The sequence below is a fragment of the Zootoca vivipara genome, chromosome 8 (genome assembly GCF_965207765.1).
Source record: "Zootoca vivipara chromosome 8, rZooViv2.hap1.1, whole genome shotgun sequence".
Classification (NCBI taxonomy): domain Eukaryota; kingdom Metazoa; phylum Chordata; class Lepidosauria; order Squamata; family Lacertidae; genus Zootoca; species Zootoca vivipara.
In genome coordinates, this window is record NC_142591.1 from 54,474,039 (window position 1) to 54,501,858 (window position 27,820).

The 27,820-nt window shown below is 39.6% G+C and overlaps 1 protein-coding gene across 8 annotated transcripts; it reads right to left on the reverse strand.

The window, feature by feature from the left end:
* Positions 1 to 8,845: 8,845 nt before the first annotated feature.
* MYBL1 (MYB proto-oncogene like 1) lies at positions 8,846 to 27,759 on the reverse strand. 8 transcript variants are annotated; one of them, XM_088676329.1, is made up of 16 exons: positions 27,414 to 27,759; positions 24,019 to 24,124; positions 23,859 to 23,930; positions 23,565 to 23,657; positions 22,699 to 22,919; positions 21,232 to 21,415; positions 19,819 to 19,893; positions 18,873 to 18,971; positions 17,914 to 18,147; positions 17,145 to 17,498; positions 16,206 to 16,351; positions 15,637 to 15,745; positions 14,616 to 14,732; positions 13,976 to 14,080; positions 13,251 to 13,427; positions 8,846 to 10,790 (listed from the first exon to the last, which is right to left on the reverse strand). In XM_088676329.1, the coding sequence occupies exons 1-16, from the start codon at positions 27,431 to 27,433 to the stop codon at positions 10,662 to 10,664; spliced, it is 2,241 nt and encodes a 746-aa protein (XP_088532455.1). In that variant the 5' UTR covers positions 27,434 to 27,759; the 3' UTR covers positions 8,846 to 10,661. The 8 variants fall into 8 exon arrangements, with proteins under 8 accessions (XP_088532455.1, XP_088532453.1, XP_088532454.1 ...); XM_088676327.1 differs by having other exon boundaries at positions 15,637 to 15,751; XM_088676328.1 differs by having other exon boundaries at positions 18,873 to 18,974.
* Between the last annotated feature and the right edge of the window lie 61 nt (positions 27,760 to 27,820).

The window sequence follows — 27,820 nt, forward strand, 5'->3', positions numbered from 1 at the left end:
AGGGCTTGCCGATCAGAAGGTTGGCGGTTCGAATCCCTGCGACGGGGTGAGCTCCCGTTGCTCGGTCCCAGCTCCTGCCAACCTAGCAGTTTGAAAGCACGTCAAAGTGCGAGTAGATAAATAGGTACCGCTCCAGCGGGAAGGTAAATGGCGTTTCCGTGTGCTGCTCTGGTTTGCCAGAAGCAGCTTTGTCATGCTGGCCACATGACCTGGAAGCTGTACGCCGGCTCCCTTGGCCAATAACGCGAGATGAGCGCCGCAACTCCAGAGTCGGTCACGACTGGACCTAATGGTCAGGGGTCCCTTTACCTTTACACCAAGGAAGTGGGTATAGGATCGCAGGCTCTGTTATCCGAGTTTAAGGCATGCTGTTTCCCCAATACATATTTATTTCCAAGGTGGAAAATAATCCCATGAAAAGCACATGATAGTACTAGGAGGCCCCTGGCGGCCTAAATATGTCGTGTACAGAAGGGCAGACTTGACTAAGCTTCAGTTGCATCGCTTGCTCTGAACCCATTGTAACTCATCTCTTAGACCAGGTAATCTTCTCTACATAATCATGGAGCCTCAACAGGCTTTACTGTGATTGGGAACTCACGGCCTTCCAGACATTGATGCTTAGAGTGAATTATAAGCAAGATAATATATATGCTAACTACACGGCTTTTGTGAATTTACAAAAGCATACCCATTTACTTAAATAGAAATGACATGGTATTATCACCACCACCACATTTGCTATTCAGTTTGTACCAAAAAATAAATAAATTACAAACAGATATAATGAATGAAAACCCAAATATAAAACAGTGCATCATGCAAAATTCCTACAATTCCACAATATAATAAAAAGTGCAAGTCCGGGTACCAGAGAAGTCCTAGATACCATGTTCTAGATATCAGGCTCAATTTAGGTTAATGTGTCTTTCTTCAAAGAGGAAATGCCTTTTATGGGGTTAGGATCATTTAGTTTGGGGACAGCCAACTTCGGTAGTCTTGGAGAACTACATTCATCTACAGAGTGCTGAAAGATAAAAGAGTATGCCACAACAACTCAGTAACTCACAAAGTCAAGTTGATGGCATTGAGCAGGAAAAGCTTCAGTTATGGTGCACATTGGACAGCTATAACCAGGATTTGACACACAAAGTGACCTACTGCCAAAGATACCATCCCGTCTGTCTGTCTGTCAAACACACACTCTTATCTTTGAGTAGAACTTAGTAAACGGTTTACTACACCTTGTTAAAAGTTGGTAGGATCAGCAGCACTCTATTTAAATTGCTTTGGGTGCCCTCATTTGACCTGCACTTGGCCATTCTTGATGTGCTCTCTCCCCTGTAATATACTCTTAAAATATGTTTTTGTTCCCCTAGATGATACACACACCATGATCTCTCAGCAGAGCTTTCAGCGTGTCAAGGTCATGGCCTGGGTTGGTTTCCTTTGAATAAGGTCACAAGGTTTTAAGTGTGTACACACAGAGAAGTTGAGCAGCACTGACACCAACAGATTTTGCTCCTCATCCTATTTCTAGTGGAACTCTGCAGCCTTGGATTCTTGGAGAGCAAAATCAGGCCTTGTGTTTTCGGACTCCATTCCAACGCTGTCTGTCTGTTGTCTTCTTACTCACATCCACTCTGACACACTGATAACTCATCTACAGCTGTGTGTAGTTTGGGGTGAACAGACAAACATGCTTTTTGCCCCTCTTGAATTATCTCTAGTTTTTGTTTTGTTTTTTGTTCCTGTGAAACCATATTGTCCTAGCTTACACTACAATAGTGGATGCTAACCCCACCTGGCCTGGGCTATTTACTTAACAATGTTCTGGTTTTGCAATTTTTTCTTTCTGCAGTTTCCAGTCACACAACTATAGAATCAGTCACAAGGGTAGAAGGAATCCCAAGTAGACACCCAGCCCCACCTCAATTCTATAACACTATGCTGTGCTTCAACACCCAACGGAGTTCTGCAAAATTTATTTCATTATGCAACCTATGGCCCGTTAATAAATAGATGACTGTGTAATACAAGAATCTGTTTTTGCTGTTAGTGATCCAAGGGTCGTATACTGCTGACAAGTTAGTATTCAACTAAGCTTTACTCAGAGTAGATCCACTGAAATTAACGGGCATCATTGAGACAGGTCCATTAATTTCCAAGATTATATATAGAGAGAATGTCTACACAGCCAGCCAGCCACAACCCAATAGGATTTTGAACCTTTCCACATAGGTAGCATGAGAAACATGGCAGTTAGCAGAAAACAAACCAGTACCCCCACCATCCAAGTTGGTAATAGGCAGTTATTTTTGTCTCCCTTCTCAGTCTACAACTGAAACAACTGCCTCAGACATGGCAGTTAGGTACCCACCACTCCAACACAGTCAGATAAGTCCCAACACCTGGCTTACCAACCATTCTAGGTTTCTCTTGTCTCAAATGAAATTCCACCCCTCTTGTTATTATAGGCCACTGGCAAGAAAGTAAGTCGGTTATAGGAGGGCACTAAGTCTGGCAAGGGACCAACCAAATTAAATACAATTCCAATGGAATAAAGCTTAATTCCTTTTGAGGTGGCTTGAGGGCACTTGGTGTAAAATCTACATTTCACCTGCCTTGCAGCTGTCATATTGTTTAGAGAAATCAATAGCTGGCAGACACTTAATCACGTTTAATGGAGATATTGAAAAGACAGGCACAAAAGGCTCTTGTGTAGATCTGACGGAGTTCTTTGAGGCATTGAAGAACTCACCTGCAGCCAGGATGAATGTTGTAATCTGATAAACAAGCCATTCATGAAATAACTTCACCCCCCCTCAAAAAAAAAGAAATCTATAGTAGCAGTCAAATTTATTAAGTACTGTCAGTGCTTTTTGTGCTTGGCTGAGTAACTATCAGCATGAGTGGCCCCTATCCCAGAGTTTACAATTGAGACTTTAATGGGGGGGAGAGAGAGAGACCACAGAGGATGGACATGAGAGTAACGGGAATAATTGTACGGTGCAATCTTATTTTCACATTCCTGGGAGCAAGTACCACTGAATTAAATGGGACTTACTTCTGAGTAGACAGGTAAAGGACTGGCTATGGTTCATGGTTAGTTTGGAGCAAAAAAAAAACCCATAAGCCTGACCACATGTAAAAAAATGAACCAAGCCTTGTGCTTTCTTGCTCCAGTAGAGCAGGGGAAAGTGAAGGGGATACTTTTTAGGGGTACCAGCACATTGCCAATTCTCTTAAAACCATAGTAAACATTAGCTATGGTTTAACATTACATGCCAACCAGGCCAGGAAGTGGACATCCATTTCCACCCCAAGCTGACATCTAGAACTAAAAGTTGCAGCTATTATAATTGACATGCAGATACAGTCGTTTAAAGTTTACATCAGTGTGCAGTGTTTTCTGAATACAAGAGGTCAGCTTTTGGCTCAAAGCAGCTTGCTTACAATCTGAAATTCAGCACAAGGGAGAAGAGGTAGGGCTGAAATGAGAAGAATGTGTTATAATTTCTTGTGCATTTAGTATATGCACTTAGTCTTAGTTACACACGAGACTGGGAAGTAGGAGGTTGTATCAAAGGCTAAATGGAAAAGGTGGGTTTCAAGGAAGGATTTGATCACAAAAGTAATTTGGGAAGCAATTCCAAACATATGGGACAAAGTGCAATCTTTTGAAAGAGCATGAGACCTTTGGACAGCTAAGGGTGATTGAACTGGAGAAGCAGAGGTAGGGATTTGTTGCCATTATGTATGTCAGCTCGGAAAACATGTACAGTACAGCTTCCTCAGGAAAAATGTTCAGAGTAAAACTGAATAATAGGTTAGAATGAGTTCATATTAAACTAGGGTGAGGTCTATGAACACACTTTGTCTGTTCCAATCTAGCAGGTCAGTAGGGATTCAAAGCCCACTGGCACTCAATTTTTTGGTACAGATATTGGGAGTTGTAGCAAAATAGAGCTGAAATATACATACCTCTGAAAAATGTCAGTGTCTGAGCTTCTCACAAGAAAATGCAAGCATTTGTGTATCAGAATATCCTTGCTGTGATGAGATACATGCTCCAACCATGCTCCACTCCTTCAGTTCACTCAGTTGATCCCTTCATTAAAAAAATTTAATTCTAGAAGCACACACACGCAAAAGTAATATTGATAGCATCCCTCCCCCCATCGCTGAATAAACACGAGGAAGAAAAAGCATCTGGAACCTTTGGCGAAACATAGATCATTTCAAATTGGCTGAATGCTTTTTGGCAAAGAAGTGACTCTCTGGGGACCCAGGTTGGTTGTCACAAGTTTCTGCTTGCTGTGAAAGGCCATAGCAGGTGGTGTCTTCTTTCCTCGTACTCCTTTCTGTAGTCATTATGACAAAAGGGAATGACATGAAAGCTTGTTGTGTGAATTGAGCTGTCAAGGCAGAGCTGTGCAGTGAACTTTTAAAGGCAGGGTCACAGCACTTATGAGATGGCTCAGCAACATTTACAGGTTTCTGTTGTTTTTAAAAAATTAATAACCCACAGCTCAGCTTCTTAGTAGGTTCTCGGGTCCATTGGGGGGGGGTGCGCGCCTTTTTAGCTTTTCCTTGCTGCCATCATAAAAGTTAACTTTTTCACCTTGAGGTGTGACAATAGCTTTTTCATGCTTTTTCAGTTGACAACATTTGACTACTAACATCTGCTTCAGCTAGGATTGCCCTCTCTCTTTCTCTCTTTCACCTGGCTAGGCTCCTATGCATGACAAAAATGAAAAAAGCAAAAACCACTCCATCACTTCACCCCCTTGTGATAAGAAAGTTGCACCTGTTGAATTTCTGCCTTATAACTTTCTTCCCTAAATGGCTGATGAACAGCTGTGTGCTTACAGTTTAAAATTCAATATAAAACCCTCTCTTACCCTACTGCTTAGGGCTAGTAACATTTTAACACTTTTAGAAGAACCAGATTAATGTTTTATTGTGGAAAAGGTGCATAATCAGACTCAGTGATCAGAGGATACAGATGTTTCTCCAGCACAGATATATTATGTAAACATCAAAACTATTACCATGGACAAAATGAAATATAATTTTGATTGTTTAGAGAAAGGTGAGGCATTCCATCTACAGCCATTCACAAAAAAAGAGAGAATATGAGTATGTGTGGAGAAGGAGCACGGAGGAGCATACTACCAGTAAAAAACCTATTAACCGTTGAAACAATTAATTTTTTCAAAAAAGAAAAAGGAAGTTTTGTTCCCGCCAAAAATTATGCAGTAACAACAATGCCACAAAGAGCGTGCCAGATGACCCACTTGTCACGCGCATAATGGCATGCCATCTGGTGTCTAGCATACACAACGTCTGGCTGTTTGCCAAGGCAGGCCAAGATAACACTCACAAGTTGATCTGGTCCACTTCTGGTGTGGCAGGCTCTGGGAACACTGCCATCCTGCTCTTCTTAGTGCTTCTGAGTACATTGAACTCACTCATAAACTTCTGTTGACTTTTATGTATAAATAAAGGCAGACTTCCAGTTATGAATCAGACATAGATGACTGAAACATCTGGAGACTGCAAAGTACCTTGTTTTGTTCTTTGCAATCTGAAAATATATGCATCAATCCAAGCAGCTTGGTGGTGTATTGCTTTTTTTAAAAATGCTCTCCACTCATACAAGACCTGCTGTATCTTGAACAAAGATGGGGATGGATATATTTTAAGGGGTATGTATCAAATTTTACATACACACAGGCTTTTATACTTCAGAGGTCTGTGTGCTTCACACAAGCATACAAAATGTCAAATAACTACCAGTCAAATTTGAACTTTTCAAGCTTTTCAAAGAGAAACACAGACAAATAATTTCATTATTTCATTCCATTTACATATTATTTTACCTCATCTACTTTCTTTGTTCTGCTTTGCAAAGTTTTTGTTTCCTCATTATTTTGAATGCATCTCAGATTTGGCTGTCTTTTGACATCTTTCTCCTCCCCACACCCCCTCTCTTACAGACGCACCAACTCTCTTCACCCATCTGCTAACCCATTTTAAATCCCCAACTGACATCTATAAACACTACCGTATCTGTTGGCTTCCATTTTCTTATCCCTCACTCCGTCAACTGAGATCTTAGTTTGTTGCTGTACATGCCCCATATGTTGCCCAATTTTTCTCCCAATGCTCTCAATCGAGCTTTCCTTGGTCCTTTCCTTCACACTCAATACCAATCTTGCCATTGTCAGAAGAAGCCTCCATAGCCAAGAGCAAGCAAAAAGAATGGAATTTCCAGTAAGTCTCCATACTATCAAAAAACTTAAAGCAACTTGTTCCAATGTTTGGGTAATTCTCTATATGAAAGCATGATTCACATTTAGGAATCAAACAAAGTATCAATACAGTTTACACTTATTTCCCAGAAGTAAATGTCCAGTAGATATGTACATAAATGTTTTTATTTCTGTGTTAAGGTCTCCTGCTTTGTATGCAAGATTCTTTTAAGTGAAACAAAATCTGCAGTAAAATAACAAAACATAACAGAACTTCAAAGATATTTATCTTATAATTAGAGTCAAAACTTTAGAAACGTAAATATTAACAGATGCTGTCATTTTCCAACATGCATGTTTGGCTGCTGCAGGTATACAGTATTCTACTTATATATTTTTAAAAATAATAATAATAATTGCGAATGCACCTAAGACTGCAAAAGTATCAAAATATATCTAACATGGCAAAGGTTCAAAACCTTTTATTTATTTCTTTTTGCTAAAAGCAACACGAAAGCAATTAAATGAAAGATTCAACCAATACCAGCTCCAGTTTGTACTACTTACCAGAGACCTAAGTTAAACCTTGGTACTGGAGGCTTTGGTACCATTTAAAAAGAAAAATACAAATAATTTGCATACCTCCTGCAAAGCAGCAAATCTTTTAAGCATAATAGATGAAGACATGGAGTCAGTCCAAAGAGCTGCAGGCTGTGTTTGTGTGTCACTGCAGAACTTTGCCATAAACAAGTCTCCTGCTATGCCTTGTCCTCCCAAGAACTACTCCAGAAAGTCAGGGACTCTCCAGAGACTCTCCCAACATAGCACAAGAAACTAAAGCTAGAATTGGAAAATCCAGGCAGCACTAGTGCACACACTCTTTGGATCTTGGCATAATGGTTGTAATCCAGAGAGCACATTTTAAAATTAGCTAAACACTTGTGTATACCAAGAAGGACAAGAGGCTAACACACACATGCTACTTAAAACAGCCATCATGACTGTAGCTTGCCACATGGCCTTGAGGTGGGTGGGCTGTGATTAAAAAGATGGAAAAAGTCAAAAGCCACGGTAGGAATGGTTCTCTGAATTACAGTCTTACTATGCACATCACACCACTTAACTCCTTTGTGCTTCAGGTGGGGAATCTTCTAAAGAAACATACTGAAGAGAGAACACACCAAAACCAACAATGCCAAAGGGAATCCCAAACTGGCTCCTCACATTTTGAAGAGGAAGAATAATCCTCTTATCAACAGAGCTGATCAGAAAAAAAAACGCTAACAGTTTTAAAACTGAATAAAAACCTTGTGCGCCTATTAAAGGCAGCGAGGTGAATATTCCTATATATAAATATCCATTTAAAATAATAAATAAATAACTATGATACGGGGCCTTAAGCTGTATTTAAGTATGCTAACATCAGAGATTGCTTTACATACCACACACACACACACAATATTAAAATAAGGAAAATCATTTTTAGAGTTCTTGGTGTTATGTGGTATCAGGTTTCTTTCTGGTAATTGTGTTTCTCTATGCACAGCAACAGTTGATATCAGTTTAGCTTGAGAACATGCCATCATTCTATTTGTCATTTTACATACAGTGCATATGATGCTCGCTCTTTCCATCTCTCATAGCAGCAAGCAGATTCTGCTAGTATCTATAGCAGCACACCCAGGAGTGGAGAGGAAGAGTGTCAGATTTATAAATAGATAACACCTACAGTACACAATTCTATTTTCCTGTCAGTATTAAGGTTGACAGCACACCATTATGTTCTGCAAGAAATTAACTAAAAAAAACACAGCTACAACAAGCAAAACTAAGACATTCCTTCAAATCAGACATAAATAAGTGCAAATGTCTAAAGCAGGTAAACTGAAGCAACTGCTGTAACCTGTGAAGATTAGAAGCATGTACAAATATTAAGGGGGGGGAAATGAATTTTCATTTTAAACAGTTTTGTAACAGGGTCGTTGAGGCATCCAAGAGCAGGCATAAATGGTTTTAGAGTTCACAGCCTCAGCGCAAGTCGCCATAGACCATCCTCAGTCATGTGCATGCCCACATACAGGGTGGGTGGGGAAAACTGATGGTGACTTGAGCTGTACAGAGATAGAGCCAACAGCAACTTCTGTGACTGTGTTGACACTTCTCCCAAGCACAAGCAGTCTACAGCCCAGTTTACACCAACATCTCTCCACACTGAAGGAAGCACAAAATGTAGCCAAGGTAAGCCCATGGCTGCTTGTGTCAAGAAAAATAACTATATGAGCCGACTCTTATTTCTTTCAGAGGTGTAATGTAATGCATTGGTATTGATTCCTATATAGGGCTACAAGATGAGACATAGCATGTCCTCTTGTTCTATCCCTACACAAATGTATCCCTTTAATAACCAGGGTCCTGGAATATTTGTAGTATAACTAAGCTGAACTTTAAAACTACTATGTTAGACCAACATGATTTAAAAGGGAATAGTGCAATCTCGAATAGATGAAATGCAAATTAATGTATTTCACAGCATGCAATCTCACTGCTATTCCGTGCACCAAGGTTAAAATTCACTCTTTCTCATTTTTGCTGGAGCTATTTACCAGGAAAACAACATCAGCTTCTAGACAGCCTGCATACATATATATATATCTGCACACTAAGGCTGCAATCCTTTGTATCGTTTGTGCCCGCATAGACGCACTTCTGGGGCTGTACTTCTCTTGAGACACACCACAGGCCACTTCATTTTATTCCTGCTTTGATTTGATTAGGAATAGTAGGCTATCTTCAGAGACACCCCTTAGCCATCAGACAGCTCAGGTACCACCACAGTTCCAATCTATCTCCTCAGGTAAAATATTATGCATTTGTGGAGACTGAGAGCAAGTCAGAGCAACTGCTGTAAAAGGCCAGCCCAACTGAGCTTCCTCTCCCTTTTTCCATTTGTTAACTTCTGCAAGGTACAATGTTTAACAACACAGTCAATTCTGATACTTCATATGATATTGGGGCCTTGCTCTCCTTTCCTTTCCTGGGCCATTTGTAGGATCAACAGTCACCACCAGCTTTCTCCTTGTTTCCCTAACAAACATATTTCAGTATTTGTGGAGAAGCAAGATGCTCTCATCCCTGGCAAAAGGCACAATCTGCAACTGAGAATATGAGCATCATCTTTTAAGAGACTGATTCTTCACTGTCACAAGCTGCTCACATCCTCTGACCTAAAGAGAGCTCTTCTATCAATCTACCCATGTTAGAGCTTTGCAGGAGTAATCCCTCTGCAGCTTCCTAAAAGAAACAAAATACACACTGATTTTTTTCTTCTTCTTAATGCCCCTTAAGTGTCCTTACCAAAATTAAGGCAGTGCATAGAGTCCCAAAGACTTCACAGGCTAGAAGGAGAATGGGGTTCAACTGGCAGGTTAGCTTTAGACTCATATTCAAGAAAAGACTGAGGACCCGGTCAGAACTGCTGCTTCTATGGGGAAAGGATAAGGGGATGTACTTCATCTCAAAAACTAGCAGAATGGACTGTGTATAAAAACACTGCATAAGGCTGAGGTTACAACAATGGAAAGGGGGAGCAAGAGCCAACAGTGCTTAAAGGTCTTGTCTCTGAGAAGTGGGTGTTACTACTCCTTCTCTCCTCTCTGCAAGGAACAGCAAGTTTGTCCTGGCTTCCTCCTGAGTTTGTGTTGTTTTGCAAAGCAGTAGGAATATGCGAGCACTTGGTGAGGTTGCAGCCTTAAGCTTTAAAATGAAAATAAATTAAAAAATAAACCCCCTTCCAAATTTACAAAAGCCTTCCTACTCCCACATGCTGTACAGTACATTCAACAATGGTCTCAGTTTGAGATTTCTGAATACTGATGCTTTATCCTAATAAAAATTAAATTCTTCCCTTTGTCTACTCTTATTAGAAGTACCATTCTCAAATAAATACATTTAACACTGTAGTTAATTTTGTGCAGCATACCTAGTTCTAGTAGTGCAACTTTCTATTCTTCCTTTAGTCTTTCTTTTGTGTTTATAAAAATTGCTACATAAGCAAATGTGTTTAAGCAAAAGCATTCTCAAGGAGTTGTGTAATGTTTTTCTTTTACAGATCACCGAGTACCTGTAAACCTACTCTACATTAAAAGCTTCTTAAGAACAAGAGAAATGTATAAAGAATTTAAAAAACGGCTTAAAAAAATAATCCTTTCACCATTTTCTTTAGAGTGGTCTTTTAAAAGACCAATTAAAATTGCTTTTAAAAAAGGTTTAAAAAGAGACTAAAGTTCTCCCTTATAATGCAGCTTCAACTCAAAAAAGTATCCATACATACATTACTGGGGGGGAAATCTCAGTATAAAGTCTGTAGTATAAAGGAAAAAGGTAGATTGGTACATTTAGGGACCATCACAAGATCAGAGCCCTTGAAGTGCTGCCAGTAGCTGTATAGGTGCTCAGGTATCTTCTTGCTTGCTCAGTCATAATAAGCTGATCTTCAGTCTTCCCATAAACAACAGCTTCCCATTCACAATTGGCCTGCAACACATGGTCCAGGTAATAGTTACTTTCAAGTCACATCAAACTTTTTTGTTTATAAGTGAAATATGGAATCCAATTGTGGTTGCCTCACAGGAAAAGTAACTTCTCCTGGCATGACAGAATTTCAGCTTCCTCTTCTCCCTCCTGCATGCCCCACCCCAAAAATGTGCTCTGTAGGGTTGGGGGACCCTCTGAAGCAAATATAGGGAGAGTATGGGGCACAAAGAAGGGAAAGTCCATTTTATGACAGTGTCCTCACAACCAAACCTTAAAATAAAATGTATCATTTAACAATAAGAATTCAACATTTCTCAGTTTCACTAAGTGGCCCTAAGACATGCTCCTATTCTCAGCCTCAGCCCCCTCATCTGGAATGTGGAAATAATCACACCAGCAGACTTTACAGTTCAATATAAACACATTACTCCAAATACAGAAAGATCTGTTTGATGGCACCAAGCTTTTTTTGAAAAGTTTATTTTTTACAAAATGGCACAAGCCTTTGTAGGAGAAACTCACTTCAGATGCTAAGCAGTTCCATGAAATAGGTCGTCACCTATGAAAGCTTAAAGGTAAAGGTAAAGATACCCCTGACCGTTAGGTCCAGTCACAGACGACTCTGGGGTTGCGTTGCTCATCTCACTCTGTAGGCCGAGGGAGCCAGCGTTTATCCACACAGCTTCTGGGTCATGTGGCCAAGATTGACTAAGCCGCTTCTGGCAAACCAGAGCAGCGCATGGAAACTCTGTTTACCTTCCCACCAAAGTGATACATATTTATCTACTTGCACTTTGATGTGCTTTTGAGCTGCTAGGTGGACAGGAGCTGGGACCAAACAACGGGAGCTCACCCCATCGCGGGGATTGAACTGCCGACCTTCCGATCGGCAAGCCCTAGGCTCTGTTGTTTAGACCACAGTGCCACCCGCATCCCTTATGAAAGCTTATGCTATTTTAAAATAAAAAGTTTTTAAATTGTCAGCTGCAAGGTGCCATTGAACAGATTCCTCTATTATTTAAAAAACAAAGGTTTCATATTATATAAACAAACATTACTGAAAATGTCTGTGAACCACTTTGCACACTTGGCGCTCCAGCCAACTGGAGGTACAACTGCCATCTCCAGAGGACTCTTATAAAGGGTGGTCTTGAACACCAGCATCCATCTCCAATCTTTGTAATTTACTTATGCACCAGAGCCAAAGCGGAGGGCTAGATGTGAATATGGGAGGCACAGAGAGGCCTCTCATTCAGAAGCTCTCGCTACAGTGGTGGGAGGAAATCAGAGCTCCACTGAACCCATAGGAAACCTCTGTATGCAGATGCTGTGCCCAGTAAACTGACTTTGCCCTTGAAATGCATGATAAGTGATTATGATGATTAGATTTAAAGATAGATAGTGTGTTCAAAATTCTATTCACAAAAACAGTGCATGCGTGCTCCTAGCAAATATACAACTTTATTCATAGCTGCCATTCACAGCTGGGAAGGCCATAAGTTCCCAATCACAGTAAAGCCTGTTGAGGCTCCATAATTATGTAGAGAAGATTACCTGGCATAGCTGCCAAGTTTTCCCTTTTCTCGCGAGGAAGCCTATTCAGCATAAGGGAAAATCCCTTTAAAAAAGGGATAACTTGGCAGCTATGACTTTATTGCTGACAGCTTTCAAAATTTGAGTGGACTTCCAAATGTTTTCTAGTCCTGCCTGTTTTGAGGAACACATCAGGAGGAAGAGCCTATATGTGAAGTTTTCCAAGGATGGATTCTCCTTCCTGACATTTGATTCAAGAAACGGATGCTACCGTGTTTCTCCAAAAATAAGCCATAACCCGAAAATAAGCCATACCCCGAAAATAAGCCATAGTTAAAAAAAAAGACATCCCCTGAAAATAAGCCACCATGTGTTTTTTTTGAGGAAAAATAAATATAAGACAGTGTCTTATTTTTGGAGAAACACGGTAAGGCTGAGGCCAGAAGGTATGTACCCATTAGATGCATGTACACATACAGTAATACATATAACATGTTTGGAAGCTAGCATCTGAATTACTCTTAACTGTCTTGCCCACATTTTTCTGCAATGTGGTTCTAGTGCACCACTAGGTTTGCACTATGTGGGATACTGAAACCTCAGCAGTACTGTTCCAAGTCTACACAGAGGGCATGGCACTAAAATCTACTTGGGTACTACTGGACTTAAAATGAAGCCTTCATATTTGCATTGCATATTTCAATACCAATGCATCATATTTGCACTGGTAAATATTGAAATTTTAGTCATAACAGATGCATTGTAAGCATCTTGCAGAAAATAAGCTGCATCAAGAACCCTCAATTCCTTATTTATATCTAAGCTGCTAAATACAAACAGAAAGGAAAAAAATGTAAAAAGTAATCTTCCAAAGAGCATATAGCCAAACTAAATAAAGCGTAATATTAACATGCATTGAATACAGACCTGGAAGGTTTTTTCTGTTTTGACATTTTTTGAAGTGCAAGTATTCTGCTTTTTCTTCATTGCTACATTCAGCTTTGTTGAACTGGAATCCTGTTTCTCTGGAGTCCTACTGCCTCTATTGTCATGTATTTCCAATAAAGGAATCATCAGGAGTGATGTAGTATATATGTTTTCTGACTAGATTTACACACAAAAAAAGTTTAAATCAAATAACTTAATTGAAGAATAAAAAACTGACATACAGGCAACTCCCCATTTATATTCAAAGGCATCACATGTTTAAGTGAAACTGTGGGTCACTTCTGAGTTCAGTGCAATATGTGCATGCATGTTCACATACATATCAGACATGCCTAAAACAGTCACTGTCTGTAATACGAACAATAAGGCCCAGCAGGTTCATCCCTATCAACTAGTGTTTAGCAACCTTATAAAAGTGGCATACTGTACTTTGAAATAACCAGCATTTGGTGATATGACTTCAATAGGCTGTATCATCTTAATTCCAATAATTCTAGCTTGAAATATTTTATGGATCCAGATAACACTAACACAAAGACCTTTCTAGCATAAAAGCTGCCTATAAATAATAATATTAAAAATGTTCCATTACAAAATGAGAGAAGACTGCTGAAACAGAAGATTTCAAATAACTATGACTTACAGAAACAAATTAGTTTACATTCTACCTTAAATATGTGCATATTTTAATTCATACTGCTCACCTGTATATCTGGAACACTGTCTTCTGTGAAAAACTGGGCACCAAGCTCTTCTTTTTCCCAAGGATCCAAAACTAATGACTTCCTGACTTTCTTCACAGAAGGATTCTAGGAGCAACATTTTAAAGAAAGAAAGACAACTGCAATCGTTTCCATAATCCATGCAATGCTAAAATACTATGTGTTTTTAAATCTATATACCGGTACTGCTCCGTATTTCATAGAAATCACTGAGCAGCTTAGAATATCATACAAGTATCACAAGTAGATTAAAAAATGAAAAATTCCACATTTTATAACAGCACAGAAATAAAACATTAATAGTAAACCAAAATAAAAATAATGACTACTACCAATTCCAAATTACAGAAGTACAATAGAGACAACTAGCCAAATATACAAGTATGTATTTCAGGTAGCAACAACACTTACACTTCTGCTATCTCCCCAACCTAAGCTTGCAACATAAAGTGGGGCAAAATTACACACTCCCTGCCCCCATGCAAAATTGCACACTTCTCTGCTCCTATGCAGGAGCACTCACAACCATTTCTGCCTCCAATAATACCCATAAAAAACAACAAGAGGTTGGTGCCCTCACCCTATTTGTAAAGAAGCTTTGAAAAAGGGTAATGTAATTTACCTCTAGTTTGCAGCCCTTGTAGAATGAATCCTCTTCTTCCTTGAAGAAGATATCTGTTCCCGTTTCCTCCTTTAAAACCTCTCTGATATCTTCTTCCAGATAGGCAAGGGGCTGTGACTAATCAAACAGGTAAAATACATCAAGCAGAAGGCAAGTCAGGAGATTATTTCTCCTAAATATCATAGCACTATGTACACTACTTTAAAAACAAGCAAACATTTAATTCTAATGCACAAGTAATTCAACTGTAAAAAGGTAAAGGGACCCCTGACCATTACGCTCAAGTCGTGACGACTCTGGGGATGCAGCACCAGAAGCTGGCCTAGGGAGCCAGCGTACAGCTTCCAGGTCATGTGGCCAGCATGACAAAGCCGCTTCTGGTGAACCAGAGCAGCACATGGAAATGCCGTTTACCTTCCTGGTGTAGCGGTACCTATTTATCTACTTGCACTTTGATGGGCTTTCGAACTGCTAGGTTGGCAGGAGCTGGGACCAAACAACGGGCGCTCATCCCGTCGCGGGGATTCAAACTGCCGACCTTCTGATCGGCAAGCCCTAGGCTCTGTGGTTTAACCCACAGCACCACCCGTGTCCCAATTCAACTGTAGTATTATTTAATTTATGGAATATCCAGAAGCAATCCACCACAACACTATGGAGATGAGGACATTAACAACAAATCAAACCATGCTTCTCTATATACCTATATACTAGTACAAAGGATTTCCATTAAACTTTCAAAGGAAGAAAGAACTGGTTTGAAGCAAAGTAACATGGCCTATCATAGCACAATCTTATATTTAAATAGAAGTCCCACTCTAATAATGATAATGTGATTTCTTACCCACCCTCCATTAGAGGAGTTAGAGGAGTTACAGCAATCTAAAACTTAATATTTAAAACAGTTTAAAATCAATTACATTTAAAAAATGGGTCCTGATGTGTGTATGTGTGTATGCGTATCCAAGGCAATGTGAACCAAAAGTTACGTAAAAGGAATATGAACAAAAATTCTACATACCACAATTTTCAGAGGGCCATATTTTTTTTCCTGAGCAGCTAAAGCATTCTTAAATGGAGTAGGGGTCCTTGGTGTTGTACCTAGCAGCGATCTTCTAATAGTAGGTGTCCTAAAACTTTCCAAGAACCAAAGTTATTTATGCAGTATGTTACTATTTAGATAGTAACTGATTAGATAAATCAGTCATTTTAAGTTACAGGTAGGTAGCCGTGTTGGTCTGACGTAGTCGAAACAAAATAAAAAAATTCCTTCCAGCATCACCTTAGAGACCAACTAAGTTTGTCATTTGTATGAGCTTTCATGTGCATGCACAAAGAAGAAGTGTCTGAAGAAGTGTGCATGCACACGAAAGCTCATACCAATGACAAACTTAGTTGGTCTCTAAGGTGCTGCTGGAAGGATTTTTTTTATCTTTTGTTCAGTCATTTTAAGTAAAGGATCCTTGGAGAGTGAATCCACTCCCCCACTTTCCTTTGATGGTATTTGCAAAGTAATTATTCAGCACATCTGGGTTTTGTTTTGTTTTCAATTCATATCAAAAAGCCATTTAAAATCAATCATATACCTACCCTGCATTTTCTTTTTGATCTTTGGGTGTTACTTCTTTATTATGTAAAGGTGTGGTAATAAGAACCTTTTGGCCACAAATTGGAGTTGATGTAAAGGCAGGATTTTCAATGTTAAACTGCTCATTTCCAGAACAGGTGTTGAAGAACTGCACATAAAACAAGAACACAAATTGTTCCATGTAGATTGAGCAGTATTCCCTCAAACTGTCTCAGAATCTGCTTATACAGCCTTAACTATTCTGGTTTTGCTTTTATTACTCTGGCCCATACACACAGTTATGAGCTGTCCAACTTGTAGCAAGACAAATTCTCATTCAGCACCATGCTATTATGGAAATTTCATAAGCATGATTCTCTACCCTTAGGTCAGAGAAAAACAATGGGCTGTACCCAGGTATGTTTTACATAGTGTAGAACCATCACTGGATACAAGCCAATCTGTTAGTATCAACATCATCACTAAATAAATAAATAAATTTCTATACCACCCTTCATCCGAGGATCACATTGCTGTCTTTGCAACCAATGAAAACTACCTTTCATTCTACTTTGACCTTTTGCTGAACTTTTGCTGAATGAGTAATCATTCCATTATTTTCAGCAATTTTCTGTAAAATTGTTGGCTTAAAGCTGTGTTGGATTTACGCCATTCAGATAACACTGGAAACAATACTAATTTGTATGGAAGAGCTGCAAGCCTTTTATAGAGCCAATCTCAATTCCTGCCATGACACAACCCAAGACAGGTCTGAGTCACGTATAGTTAAAAAGTACAGAACCAATGTACTGAGCAGGGAAGAGCTGCATACATGACTACACAATTGTTACAAGTGAATGAACAGTGCAACATCATCTTTTATTGATTTATATAGGATTTAGTAGACAACCCTGCCTAACCTATTCAATAAAACCAAGTTTAATTACATTAATTTTATTTACCTGGGAAGGAGAAAAGGGTAGTGTTTTCACTGGTGTTTGTTTTAGTGCAAAATTGGAACCATTGCTACATGAACCATCGTTCTGTTCATTGACTGATGGTGACAGTCCAGTTCTAGGTTTCTTCTTCTTGCGCAAAATAGTTGGAGGAGTACTGAACTTGGCTGCAGTTGGAGATGCTGAATCTTCTTCGTCACTTGATTTTTTGCCATCTAGTACAACACTTACATTAAATTGGCACTCCATGGCCCCATCATTGTGCTGAATCCGCATTAGTTTTACTGGAGCTTGACTGGCAGGGGACGTAGCCACGTCAGAGAGATCAAAGCTGGTGACATCACTCCATGCTACAGGATCCTACAAGAGGTGGGGGGGGGGGAGAAAGAAACATTCTGCCATGTGTTTCTTGGAATAAACAGAATTATTCATTTCAACAGAATTGGACTGGTGGTATCAGTTGCTTAACTATGCACCATTATTCTAGCACAAAACAACTAAATTTAATTCTAGTCCTTACGTGCATGTCTTTTTAGTTTGATTTCAGTCTCCTAATTTTCTCTCATCTTCTTCCAGAATGTTAATTCCTAATTCTGCATTGTTTTTCTTTTACAAAAACCAAAAAGCAGCTAATAGCACTATTATTATGAAGCACTTGCAATACATAGAACAAATGCTATATATTGTGCTAATGTTAATATTTATTGTTTCTCTTTTGGATATTATGTAAAATAACTGTTTATTAAAGGCTGGAAATAAGATGATTCAGACTTACAGACTCAATGAGTTCTAGTGTCTCTGCAAATTCTGGAATGGTCTGTAGAGATGACAATACCGCATTTGCCTCCACAGCCAAATATTTGGTAGGTGAGTTCTGCTGAGCTGTTGCAGTCTGGGTTTCATCCAGATTATAGAAGTCATTTGTTTGTTCCCCAAGGCCATTTAGGGCATTTGCCATACTATCTTCCATGATGAAGCTTCCAGACCAGTTAGAAAAATTTCCAGCTTGCTAAGAATACAAAAAGTGTTGCTTTTTATTGATATTAAACATGAAAGATGACTAACATAAATTACTTTTAGGCAACCTAGGTCCCACATGAACTATCTACTTAAAGCAGTATCACCTCAATTTAAACAGTCATTGCTTCACCCAAAGCATCCTGGGAGCTGTAGTGTTTTTAAAGTCTTGTGAGAGTGGTTGGGAGACCCCAATTCCCCTCTCAGAACTACTATTCCCAGAGTTCCCTGGGAAGAGGGTCTGATTGTTAAACCACGCTGATTGGCATTTAGGCTATAGTTCAAGCATACTGGGATTCTAAGGAAAACACATTCCTTATGCAAAGAAAGAGTCAATGGCAGAAATAGCACAGAAGCTACTATTGTGCATGCAGCTCCCTTCCTGCAACATTTCTTTTGCCCTCCATAATTTAGCAATGAAAGGTATAGAAAGCACCAAGGCTTTCTTCTAAAAACTTTAAGATAGTTGTCCTAAGTAGCACATTATGTCATTCAAGCTGTCTCAACTGCCCCTCCCTCTTGTCCCACTGTCCCAGTTGTGCAGGGAAAACAAACAGGATTCCCTCGAGGAGTCCTGTATAAGCAAAGGAGAAGCAGAATACACCTATGAAACAAATCAAAATTATAAAGCCCTTGTTCATTAATTTGTTTAAAATATGCACAGTAAAAGATCATTAGCCACCATGACATCATGATATTTATACAAAAAGTTCTTACAGATGAGACTCTCTTTCTCCTGATTTCATTCTCAGCCGACATAAGTAACAGCTCAAGTTCCTTAATTTTTTTCTCTTTGTCAGGATCATCATCAAATGGCTGCTGATGCATACATTGAAGAAAGAAACACCACCAAAGGACAAAGTGTTATATTTAAGACACATTACTGAGAATGACAACATATTTGCTGTTATAATTATCCGTAAACTCAATTAAACTTTGATAAGTTCTCGTTCAAAACATGAGCCCACTGGTTCACGTGTACCCAGAGGCCGTCCCTGGTGCCCATAAGTTCCAACCCCACTATCCCCCCTGACTGCTTTTCAAGATTAGTTGAACATAGGAGAAATTCTGAAGGGTCACAGGCTCACAATTGGGGATCATTACTCCACCACCCTATGCCAAAAGGACTCCTCACAGTAGAAGTAGTCTTTAAAGAAGCCCTCTGTTGGCTACAGTAGGTTTTTGAAGCTTCATTACAATGGAAGAGAGGTGGTTGTGGGTTGCAGCTAGGGAGGAAAGGATTGTTGTTTTCCTGCCCGGCTGCAACTCTCCAAAGTTGCAGGCCCCGAGCACAGGAGGACTCTCCCCCTCCAGCAGTTTCTAGCAACTGGTATTCAGAATAGTTTGTTTTAAACTACAGTGTTATTTAATACGATGTGCTAGGCAGGCCACTGTAGGCCACACAATCTCTATCTGCCCCCAAAGAAAAGGGGGAACACCTTATAACCTTTGAAACTAATCTTACACACACAGAATTCCTCTCAAAGTGCTCTCCTAGAGGTCACATTATACACAAGCCATTATTCCTTTTAATGGAACTGCTGCTCAACACAATCCTGGTGATAAAGTCCTCAAACTAAAACATTTGCATGCTACCTGCCAAATATTTTTTGCCATATTCTCATAAAAAGCTTAAAAATTCATCACAATAGCCAGAACTTACCTGAATGAAATTTGAAGAAGTTGTGACATGGTCAATGCAGTTGCCTTCTGTTGAAACATATTGATATCCTGGGATCTAACAAATCAGAACTGTTCTTTATACATTGATTTCTAAAACATTTTTTCAATTTAAACAAATGCTTTAAATTTGACATACTTCTTTTCAAAAACTGATCAATTTGAGACAAATTGGGAACTCTCAGGTTATTAAATTATAAAAGCAAATTTATCCACCGTATCACTTTCATCACAATATCCATTTATCACACTTTCAATTTCTCACAGTATCACTTGGAGACAAGAGCTCATTTTCTGAGTTAAAAAAAAAAGCTTGTTGAGGCAGTAAACATTAGTTTTTTAAATAAAAATTCTGAAGATATTTCCTCAACAACTATTTTTTAAACAACAATAGTTTCTTTGTGATATAAGTTTTAACAGAGTGAGCAACCTTGTTGGGTTGGCAAGATGCAATGCACATGCTCTTAGATGGAACTGAGTATCTAAAGTCTAAATTAGCTGCCTAGTAGCTTTCAATGTTTCACTGTTGATATTTAAAGCCCTAAACAACTTGGGACCAGGATACATAGAAGACAGCCTCCCTTGGCATAAACCAAGCCCGTCTTTTTTGTAAACCGCTTTAATGTTTTTTTTCTACAATCAAGCAGTATATAAATTTTATGAAATAAATATATTTCTAAGTTTTCACAAGGAGAAGGAATATCCTCCTTTGGGCCATTCATGAGGCAAAGACAGTAATAACTTTTAAATACCCCCTAAGAACTAACATTTACCCAACTTTTCCTGGACTCCAACTAACTCCCCAACCTCTGTTTTGTACCCTGCCCCATTTGTAATACAGTTTTGTTTCTATTCTTAGTCTATTTTTGGAAACATCACTCAGTGTCATTTATTATTATGGTTCTTACACAAACTACTTCAATTTTTATTATATCCATCAGTATTCATCCATCACTACGCATTTTTAATAAATAAATGAAACAGAAAACATCTATACCAGAAAAAGAGAGGATTTCAGTGGATTAGCTTGTCATGCCAGCTTCATCTAGTGAAATCCCTTGCTTTACATAACTATGAAAGTACAGCAGCATTGCCCTATTTTTCACCTGGCTAGCCATAGCCCTCAGCCTAATTTCTAAAGTCCTTTACAGAAGACTAATCTCTTCGCTGGTAGCACACCGACTGAGAATGAAGAGAGAGCAAGAGAGGCGGTGTATAGGGAGATGCAAAAAGAGAAAGGGCTGCTGAGAGTAATAAAAACAGTGGCCCTACTCACCACTGGAGAGAATGCAGCTCTAATATAAAAAAGTTACCCATCCATTTTAATATATGCTTCCTCCCCCCCCTTTTTTTTAAAAAGAATGTAGACACACACAAAAGGTTCTGAGGAACTTACATGTGCCTGCACTGGTATGTAAAACTGATTTGGGGTATGAAGATGGTCTGTAGATGCACAAGTTTTGTGTGGCAGTTTTGACGAACAAGGTCGCTCAGTCTTGATTCCATCTTGTAAATATCCTTCTTGTTCTACTTTTCTTCGCATAGTGGAGTTCCAATGATTTTTGATAGAATTGTCAGTCCTAAATAAATCATGGGACAGGATCCAGCCAAAGTTAAGCAATATAAAGCCTCATGTATTCAATGGATGAGAGTTAATCACCTGCTTAACTCTTATTGAAATGAATTAAAACATAAACAATATTTAACTTTGGCTGCATTGTGCCCAAAATGTAGAAATTATGTGGTTACATATTGCATTGACCTGAGAGCTTAGCTACATCAAGATAGAAACAATGAGAGAACGAATGTCTTAAGAAGGAAAGTTACCTTTCAATACTTCTCTAAATTAAAAAATTTCAAATATTTCTAAAACAGTACAATATTTCTTTTTCATAATAATAGAAAGGGACGGGGGATCTAAGAGGATTCATCCTAACAGAAACTTGCACAAGTAGAATTTTAAAATGTTTCTCTTCCTCTATTGGATTCCACCAATGTTTCTTTGTTGTTGGAATCATAGCCGTCTGGAGGAAGGAATCTGTATTACTTCAACTGCTCCAAATATAGCATTAACAACTATTTGATTCAGATTTTAAAATAACTCAAAATGCAAGATAAATTGCAGAGCAGAAAAGAACAAAAGATGAAATATGATAAGCAGGACATTTGTAATTACTTAGTCAACAAATCCTGCAAATCCACTGAGAGATAATCCATTTCTTGGATATTTCTTCCTACCGGTAGTTCACCCTTTAGAAATAAACTTTGACACTATCAATGCTGATTCTGGGGAGAACTTACACAGCTTAGCCCTGTAACATTCTTGGCATGGCAGGGGCTGATGGGAGGGGGGAAATAGATGTTGCAATATCAAGCAACATCGTGGGTGCTTGAAGAAACTAAAGGAGTTCAGTAGATTGCTGGCTGGTTACTTGAGCCAGAAGGCCACAGGGCATTTAATATACCAAACTCCCTTCTTTCATTTTCTAAGCCTCGGTGGTTGCTGGCTGATGTAATCATGCCTGCCCAGAAACACATGCAAGGAAGGACCCCCCTCCTCCAAACACACAGACACACAAACACCAGCCCAATGAGCCTAGCTGGGAAAACTACTAGGCACTGCTCTACAAGTTTAAGAGAAATCTATGGAGATCAGTCGGAGACACTGGATGCTTGGCAAGATTGGCCAGGCAGAGGGACTTTCATTGCTATGGCACAGCCTACTACACAAAACGTTGAGTTAAGACATGGCATAGAGAAGGGTGGAGCTTCTTTGAACATGCTAATCTGGGAGTGGTGGGAGGCCAGTGCCAATTATTTTGGCATAAGTTTCAGAAACCGAGAAATAACAGTGCGGTTTTACCTTCCGGGAAGCAACTTTGCAATTTCAGCCCATCGATTTCCCAAGCGTTTGTGAGCTTCATAGATGATCCTGTCCTCCTCCTCAGTCCATGAAGATTTCTTTACCTCAGGATTAAGGTGATTATGCCACCGTTCTCGACATTGCTTCCCTATTCTTCCTTTTAAGTGCTTTGCAATCAAAGACCAGCGCTTTGGACCATATTTCTGAACCAGCTCAATAACCTGGAACACAAATTGAACAGCAACAGTATGCAACTGATTAGTATATAAGAAAACAATAGCCATATTCATGATAAAGAATTAGGAATTACATTTATTTAGGCTATTTGTACTTGAAAAATAATAGCAATATGAAGTAGTACAAGATTGTGTCAGGCAAAATGATTAACAGTTATATTTCAAAAGTTCCAAAATACAGAGTGACACTGACTTTTTAAATAAAAAAACTGTACAGCATCCAACCAATGAGAAAGAAAATGCATTTTGGAAAACAGTCTGAAATATATCACTCTGCCTTTCCACATACTGTGTGGCCAAATACAGGATGAAATTAGAAAGCTTTTAACATGTAAGAAAAACAAACCAATTGTAACATTTTAACACACCATAGTTAAATACATGACAATGTTGTGGAAAACTGATAACATTATCCTATGGGAAATGAAATCAATTTGGGAAAATATTCAAGCAATTTAATTTATATTTTGGTTTTCATCCAAGTAAACTCTTAAGAGCACAACAATGGGACTGTGAACTCCATCCTACAATTGAGTCGGCCATAAGGTAAAAGCAGGGTAGTGCACTTGGGCAATCCTACTGTGCTTTCAGAAACATAATTAATAACCAAGAAAAATATAGATCAATTACCCTCTGATCCTCTTCCTTAGTCCAGGGGCCTTTAATAAGTTCTGGATTCAGGACTTTTTGCCAACGGTGCTGGCACTGAAAATCGGAACGATTCTGCAGAAGAATGAAAAAAATCACTGTATAATTCCAACTGAATCCATAAGGCTCCACTATACACCCAGAGCTTCCATTAGGAGCTCTGTTGTTGACTTCAGTGCGGGAGACATCTTGGCACATGCAATGGAGATGCACATGTGGCTTTTGAACTCTTGTATGTAAAATAAGAAAAATCTCATTGAAATAATTTTTACTTACTTGTAGATGACTAGCAATGAATGTCCAGTCACTTGTACCATGCTGTTCTACTAGCTTCTTCAGCTTTTCATCCTGTTAATACAGTTTTAAAAAACTTATAAATAGACACATGACATTAGATCTAAACATAAAGAAAAGCCATTACCTGGTTAAGGCTCACCTCATCACGTGTCCATTTTACTCTGTTACATATCTTCTTCGTTCCTTTTTGTTGTGGTACTTCATAGTCATGATCTGCATAGTGAAGGTCGTCATCATCTTCCTCACTGCAAAGTGCAAGCTAATATTAAGTTAACATTGACAGTGAAACCATGCTTATACAACATCTTGAGAAATATTTTTTAAAAAATAACAAATCATCAACAGAAGGCCCAATTTCAATTGTGGAACAGTAGCATGAGGGAAGGACGGGTTTTCTTCATCGTTTTCCCATTGACACCCCCTGCACTGCTTTCAGTTAAGAAAAAAATGTGTGGCATCCAAGCAAAAGATTCAAATATGCCATTTAGGCAGGATCCAATATGGTCCTGAGTATCGTTTTGTTTTATTTAAGGTCTGTCTTGTTGAAGAAGAGTGACTGCATAAGAACTTGTTAATTTTTTATTGGAAAACCACAAACATAACTAAACAAGTGTCCAGATTGCGTTAAAGGTGGCCCTGTGTATAGGGAAACACACCATGCATTTTTCTATGTTAAATTTATTTCTATACAATAAAGTTGTGCAGCAAATAGCATTAAGATGGGAACTCATGATGAAATAAAAGAAATAGGAAGCAGATTGTCATCACCCTTGTACCTCCTTGATGTCTATGCGCCATCTACTGGCCTAATAAAATACTAATTTTCAAAACTACTGTACAGTATTAGGTATTTACGTCAAAAAATTTATTTGTCCATATTTGTATCACACTTCCTTCCTTTCAAAAAGAGGGTATAACAATTAAAGAACAGGAAAAAACCCAATGGCTTCTCACCTCCGTCCTCTTTACAATATCTGTTTGTGACACAATCTTAATATATGTGAATGCCTGTTTTAGACAAGCATGTTTCAGCAGCTGCTTCCCTTCAGCCTTTCTAATAAATGTGCAGAAATAAATATTTTACAAATTTCCTATAGACGTGAGATGTAAGGTTACCAAAGAGCTATGCTTTTTAAATTACAGACAAGTGTACTACTGGTACATGATAGTCCCTGGATAGCTGGCCAGTTTGGTGGCACTGGATACTTTAAAGCCAGGCTAGACAGATATATGTGCACACATGCATGTGTGCAGGATTGGGGTTGAGTAGACACTGAGGAACAGAAAGAAGGGAGCTTACAACTATATTGGGATAATAAAAAGCAATACTAATTCTGAAGCATACTCTTTCCACGGTTCCTCTGCCTCCATCTAACTTAGGCTTTGAGTGTTTATGGAGACAAATACCTGTACTGTAGTTTATAGGTTGCTTAACCCATGATGTAATCATGAATGTCAGCATAACTCTCAGTCACCAGAGGGCTTCCTTTTCTACATTGCTGGATGCCTTCCTTGGTGTGACACTTGTTAGAGAATCCACACAAGAGGGAGTGAAGCAACTGTTCCTAAATTGTATTGAAGAAATCCTATTCTTCCCAAAGATACTTCCCTGTAAAGAATGCACTGATTTCCCCAATGTAGGAAACAGTAACACTTTGAGGAAGCTGGTACTAGTGCCATGATGCAAAGTCATAAATCACTGTATAAATTCAAGAGAGACAAATAAGTTATCCCATGTAAACCTTTTAGGAACAGTGTTCCCATGTACTGTAATATAATACACAGGGGGTGCGCACACGCACGCACGCACACACACACACACACACACACACACTATGCATACATTCCTCATACACAACATTCCTCTGTATGCACTTAATTTGACAAAGGCATTGTTTTTTCTGAGGCCCTTATGAGATATGCTTAGTTTCCTATGTGTATATGATGAGCATGTACATGAGATGCCCACATCAACTGACTTCTCTCAAGATGTCATTCTTCAGGGAACTTAGCTCAGCTAGTATTTCTTTCTTTACTGTAGAAAGCAGTCACTCTCTTTCTTCATTGAGACAATGAGTAATTTTTCCTTGCACAACACAATGTTCTCCCCCTCTCCTCCCCATGTGCCCTCTCAAATATGGTGGTGTTCAGATTTGGGGATGGTGTGGAGTGCACATAGGGAGAGAAAAATCACAACAATTCAGCTGAATGCTACCCCATGGTTTCAACATTAAAAACAAACCTTAGAAAGAACATTACTGCTCTGCTTTGTAAAGGGGTATGGCAGGGTTGAGCCTTGCACATACAGTAATAAATCTTATGTTATATACATTGAAAGCTAGGAGACGACTCAGATGTTTAGGATAGCAGCTGGGCAATTCTTGATGCTTCATTTGTCTTGTTTTTCTGCTAAAAAAAATAAACGTTTTGACAAAACAAAGAACAAGAAATACTGCTTAACACTACATTTGAACCAGGCCATGATCTCCTATTTTAAGCCATGTTCACATTCAAAAAGTAACCTGGATACCTAGTTTGATACTGTACATGAAACTATCTACACCAGAATGAAATTCTTACACATTCTTGTTTTGAGATCTGTATGTTAATTCTATGATCATACAGGGTGTAAATTTTGGAGAGATTTGTTGTAGAAATATGAAAAAATGTTTGTATGAGAATAAAACACACTGTACATGTCTTTATATGCAGGCAAGACACTCTCTCTTGTCAAGTCATTAAGGTCAACATGGACATTGCTTTCCTCCCTGTTGCAGCCCCCCCCCAACAACAATAATTAGCTTTCTACCTTGCCTTCCCAAGGAATAAAACATATGCCATGTCTGATTTAGTAACAGCTGTACAATCTACTATTCTCATACAGAGGAAGGTTAAAAAAAAGAAAACCACTGTATCGACACTACAATAAATAAACAACAGAGGGAAATACCAGGAAAGAGGACATGAATTACCAATATAAAGACTCTTTTGTCATTGTTATGTGACTCGATGCCAAAACGCACACAAAAAAAGAAAAAAGGGTGGAGCCCAGAGGGCAGTATGTTTCCAAAGGGGGAACTTAGTGTTTGGAATAGCGCTGTAGCTGGGGGCAGGGTGGAGAACCAAGTGAAAAGATGACTACTGAATACACGAGAATCAAGTGAAAAGATTACAACTGATGATACAAGATTCTGTGTCTCCTTGTGCTCTGCGAAAAATATTAATGATGTCGGGAGACCGGGGGGTGGGGGAGAGGACCTTAATTGGCATTGGTAAGATGCACTCAGGTCGGGGCGCTGGGGCGCAAGAGTGAATGGACCAAGGATCCGATGGTCAGGGCACGTGGAAACGGCAGCGAGGATCTCCTGAGGCGAGGGGAATCTGTGGAGACGGCCGGAGGGCTGTCAGGAGCCCCCTATTCCAGCGGATAGGCAGGGCTCAGGTTCTCCTAGTGGAAAGGTCCCGGGCATCAGGCAGGGCGCTGGAGATGCCTTGGGGAGGGGGCGATCGGGAGGGTCTGCGGGGGCCACTCACCTGCGCGGCCTCTTCGCCATCCTTGGCGCGCACCATAAGGCGAGAAGAAGGGAGCGCGGCTGTCACCACCGGCCAAGGCGCGCAGCCCCCAGAGGGCGAGCCCGGGGGCGGGGAGGGGGGCGCGGCTGCCTTTCAGCCCCGGCCGCGCCTCGCCCCCCGCATGGGGGACATGGCCTTAAGCCCAGCGAAAGGGATGGGAAGCCGGGCTCCAAGTCCCCCGCCTCCTCCTCCTCCTGTGGCCTTGCTCGGCTGTCAAGGCTCGGAGCTCCTCCGGCAGGGCTGCTTTCCCCCCAGGCGCCGCCACCGCCGCCCTCGCTGGCTTCTTTTTCTTCTTTTTTTTGTCCCTGCCGCCGAATCTCGCGCCCAGCCTCTTTCCAGAGCCGCCGTTTGAATCTGCGCACGCGGAC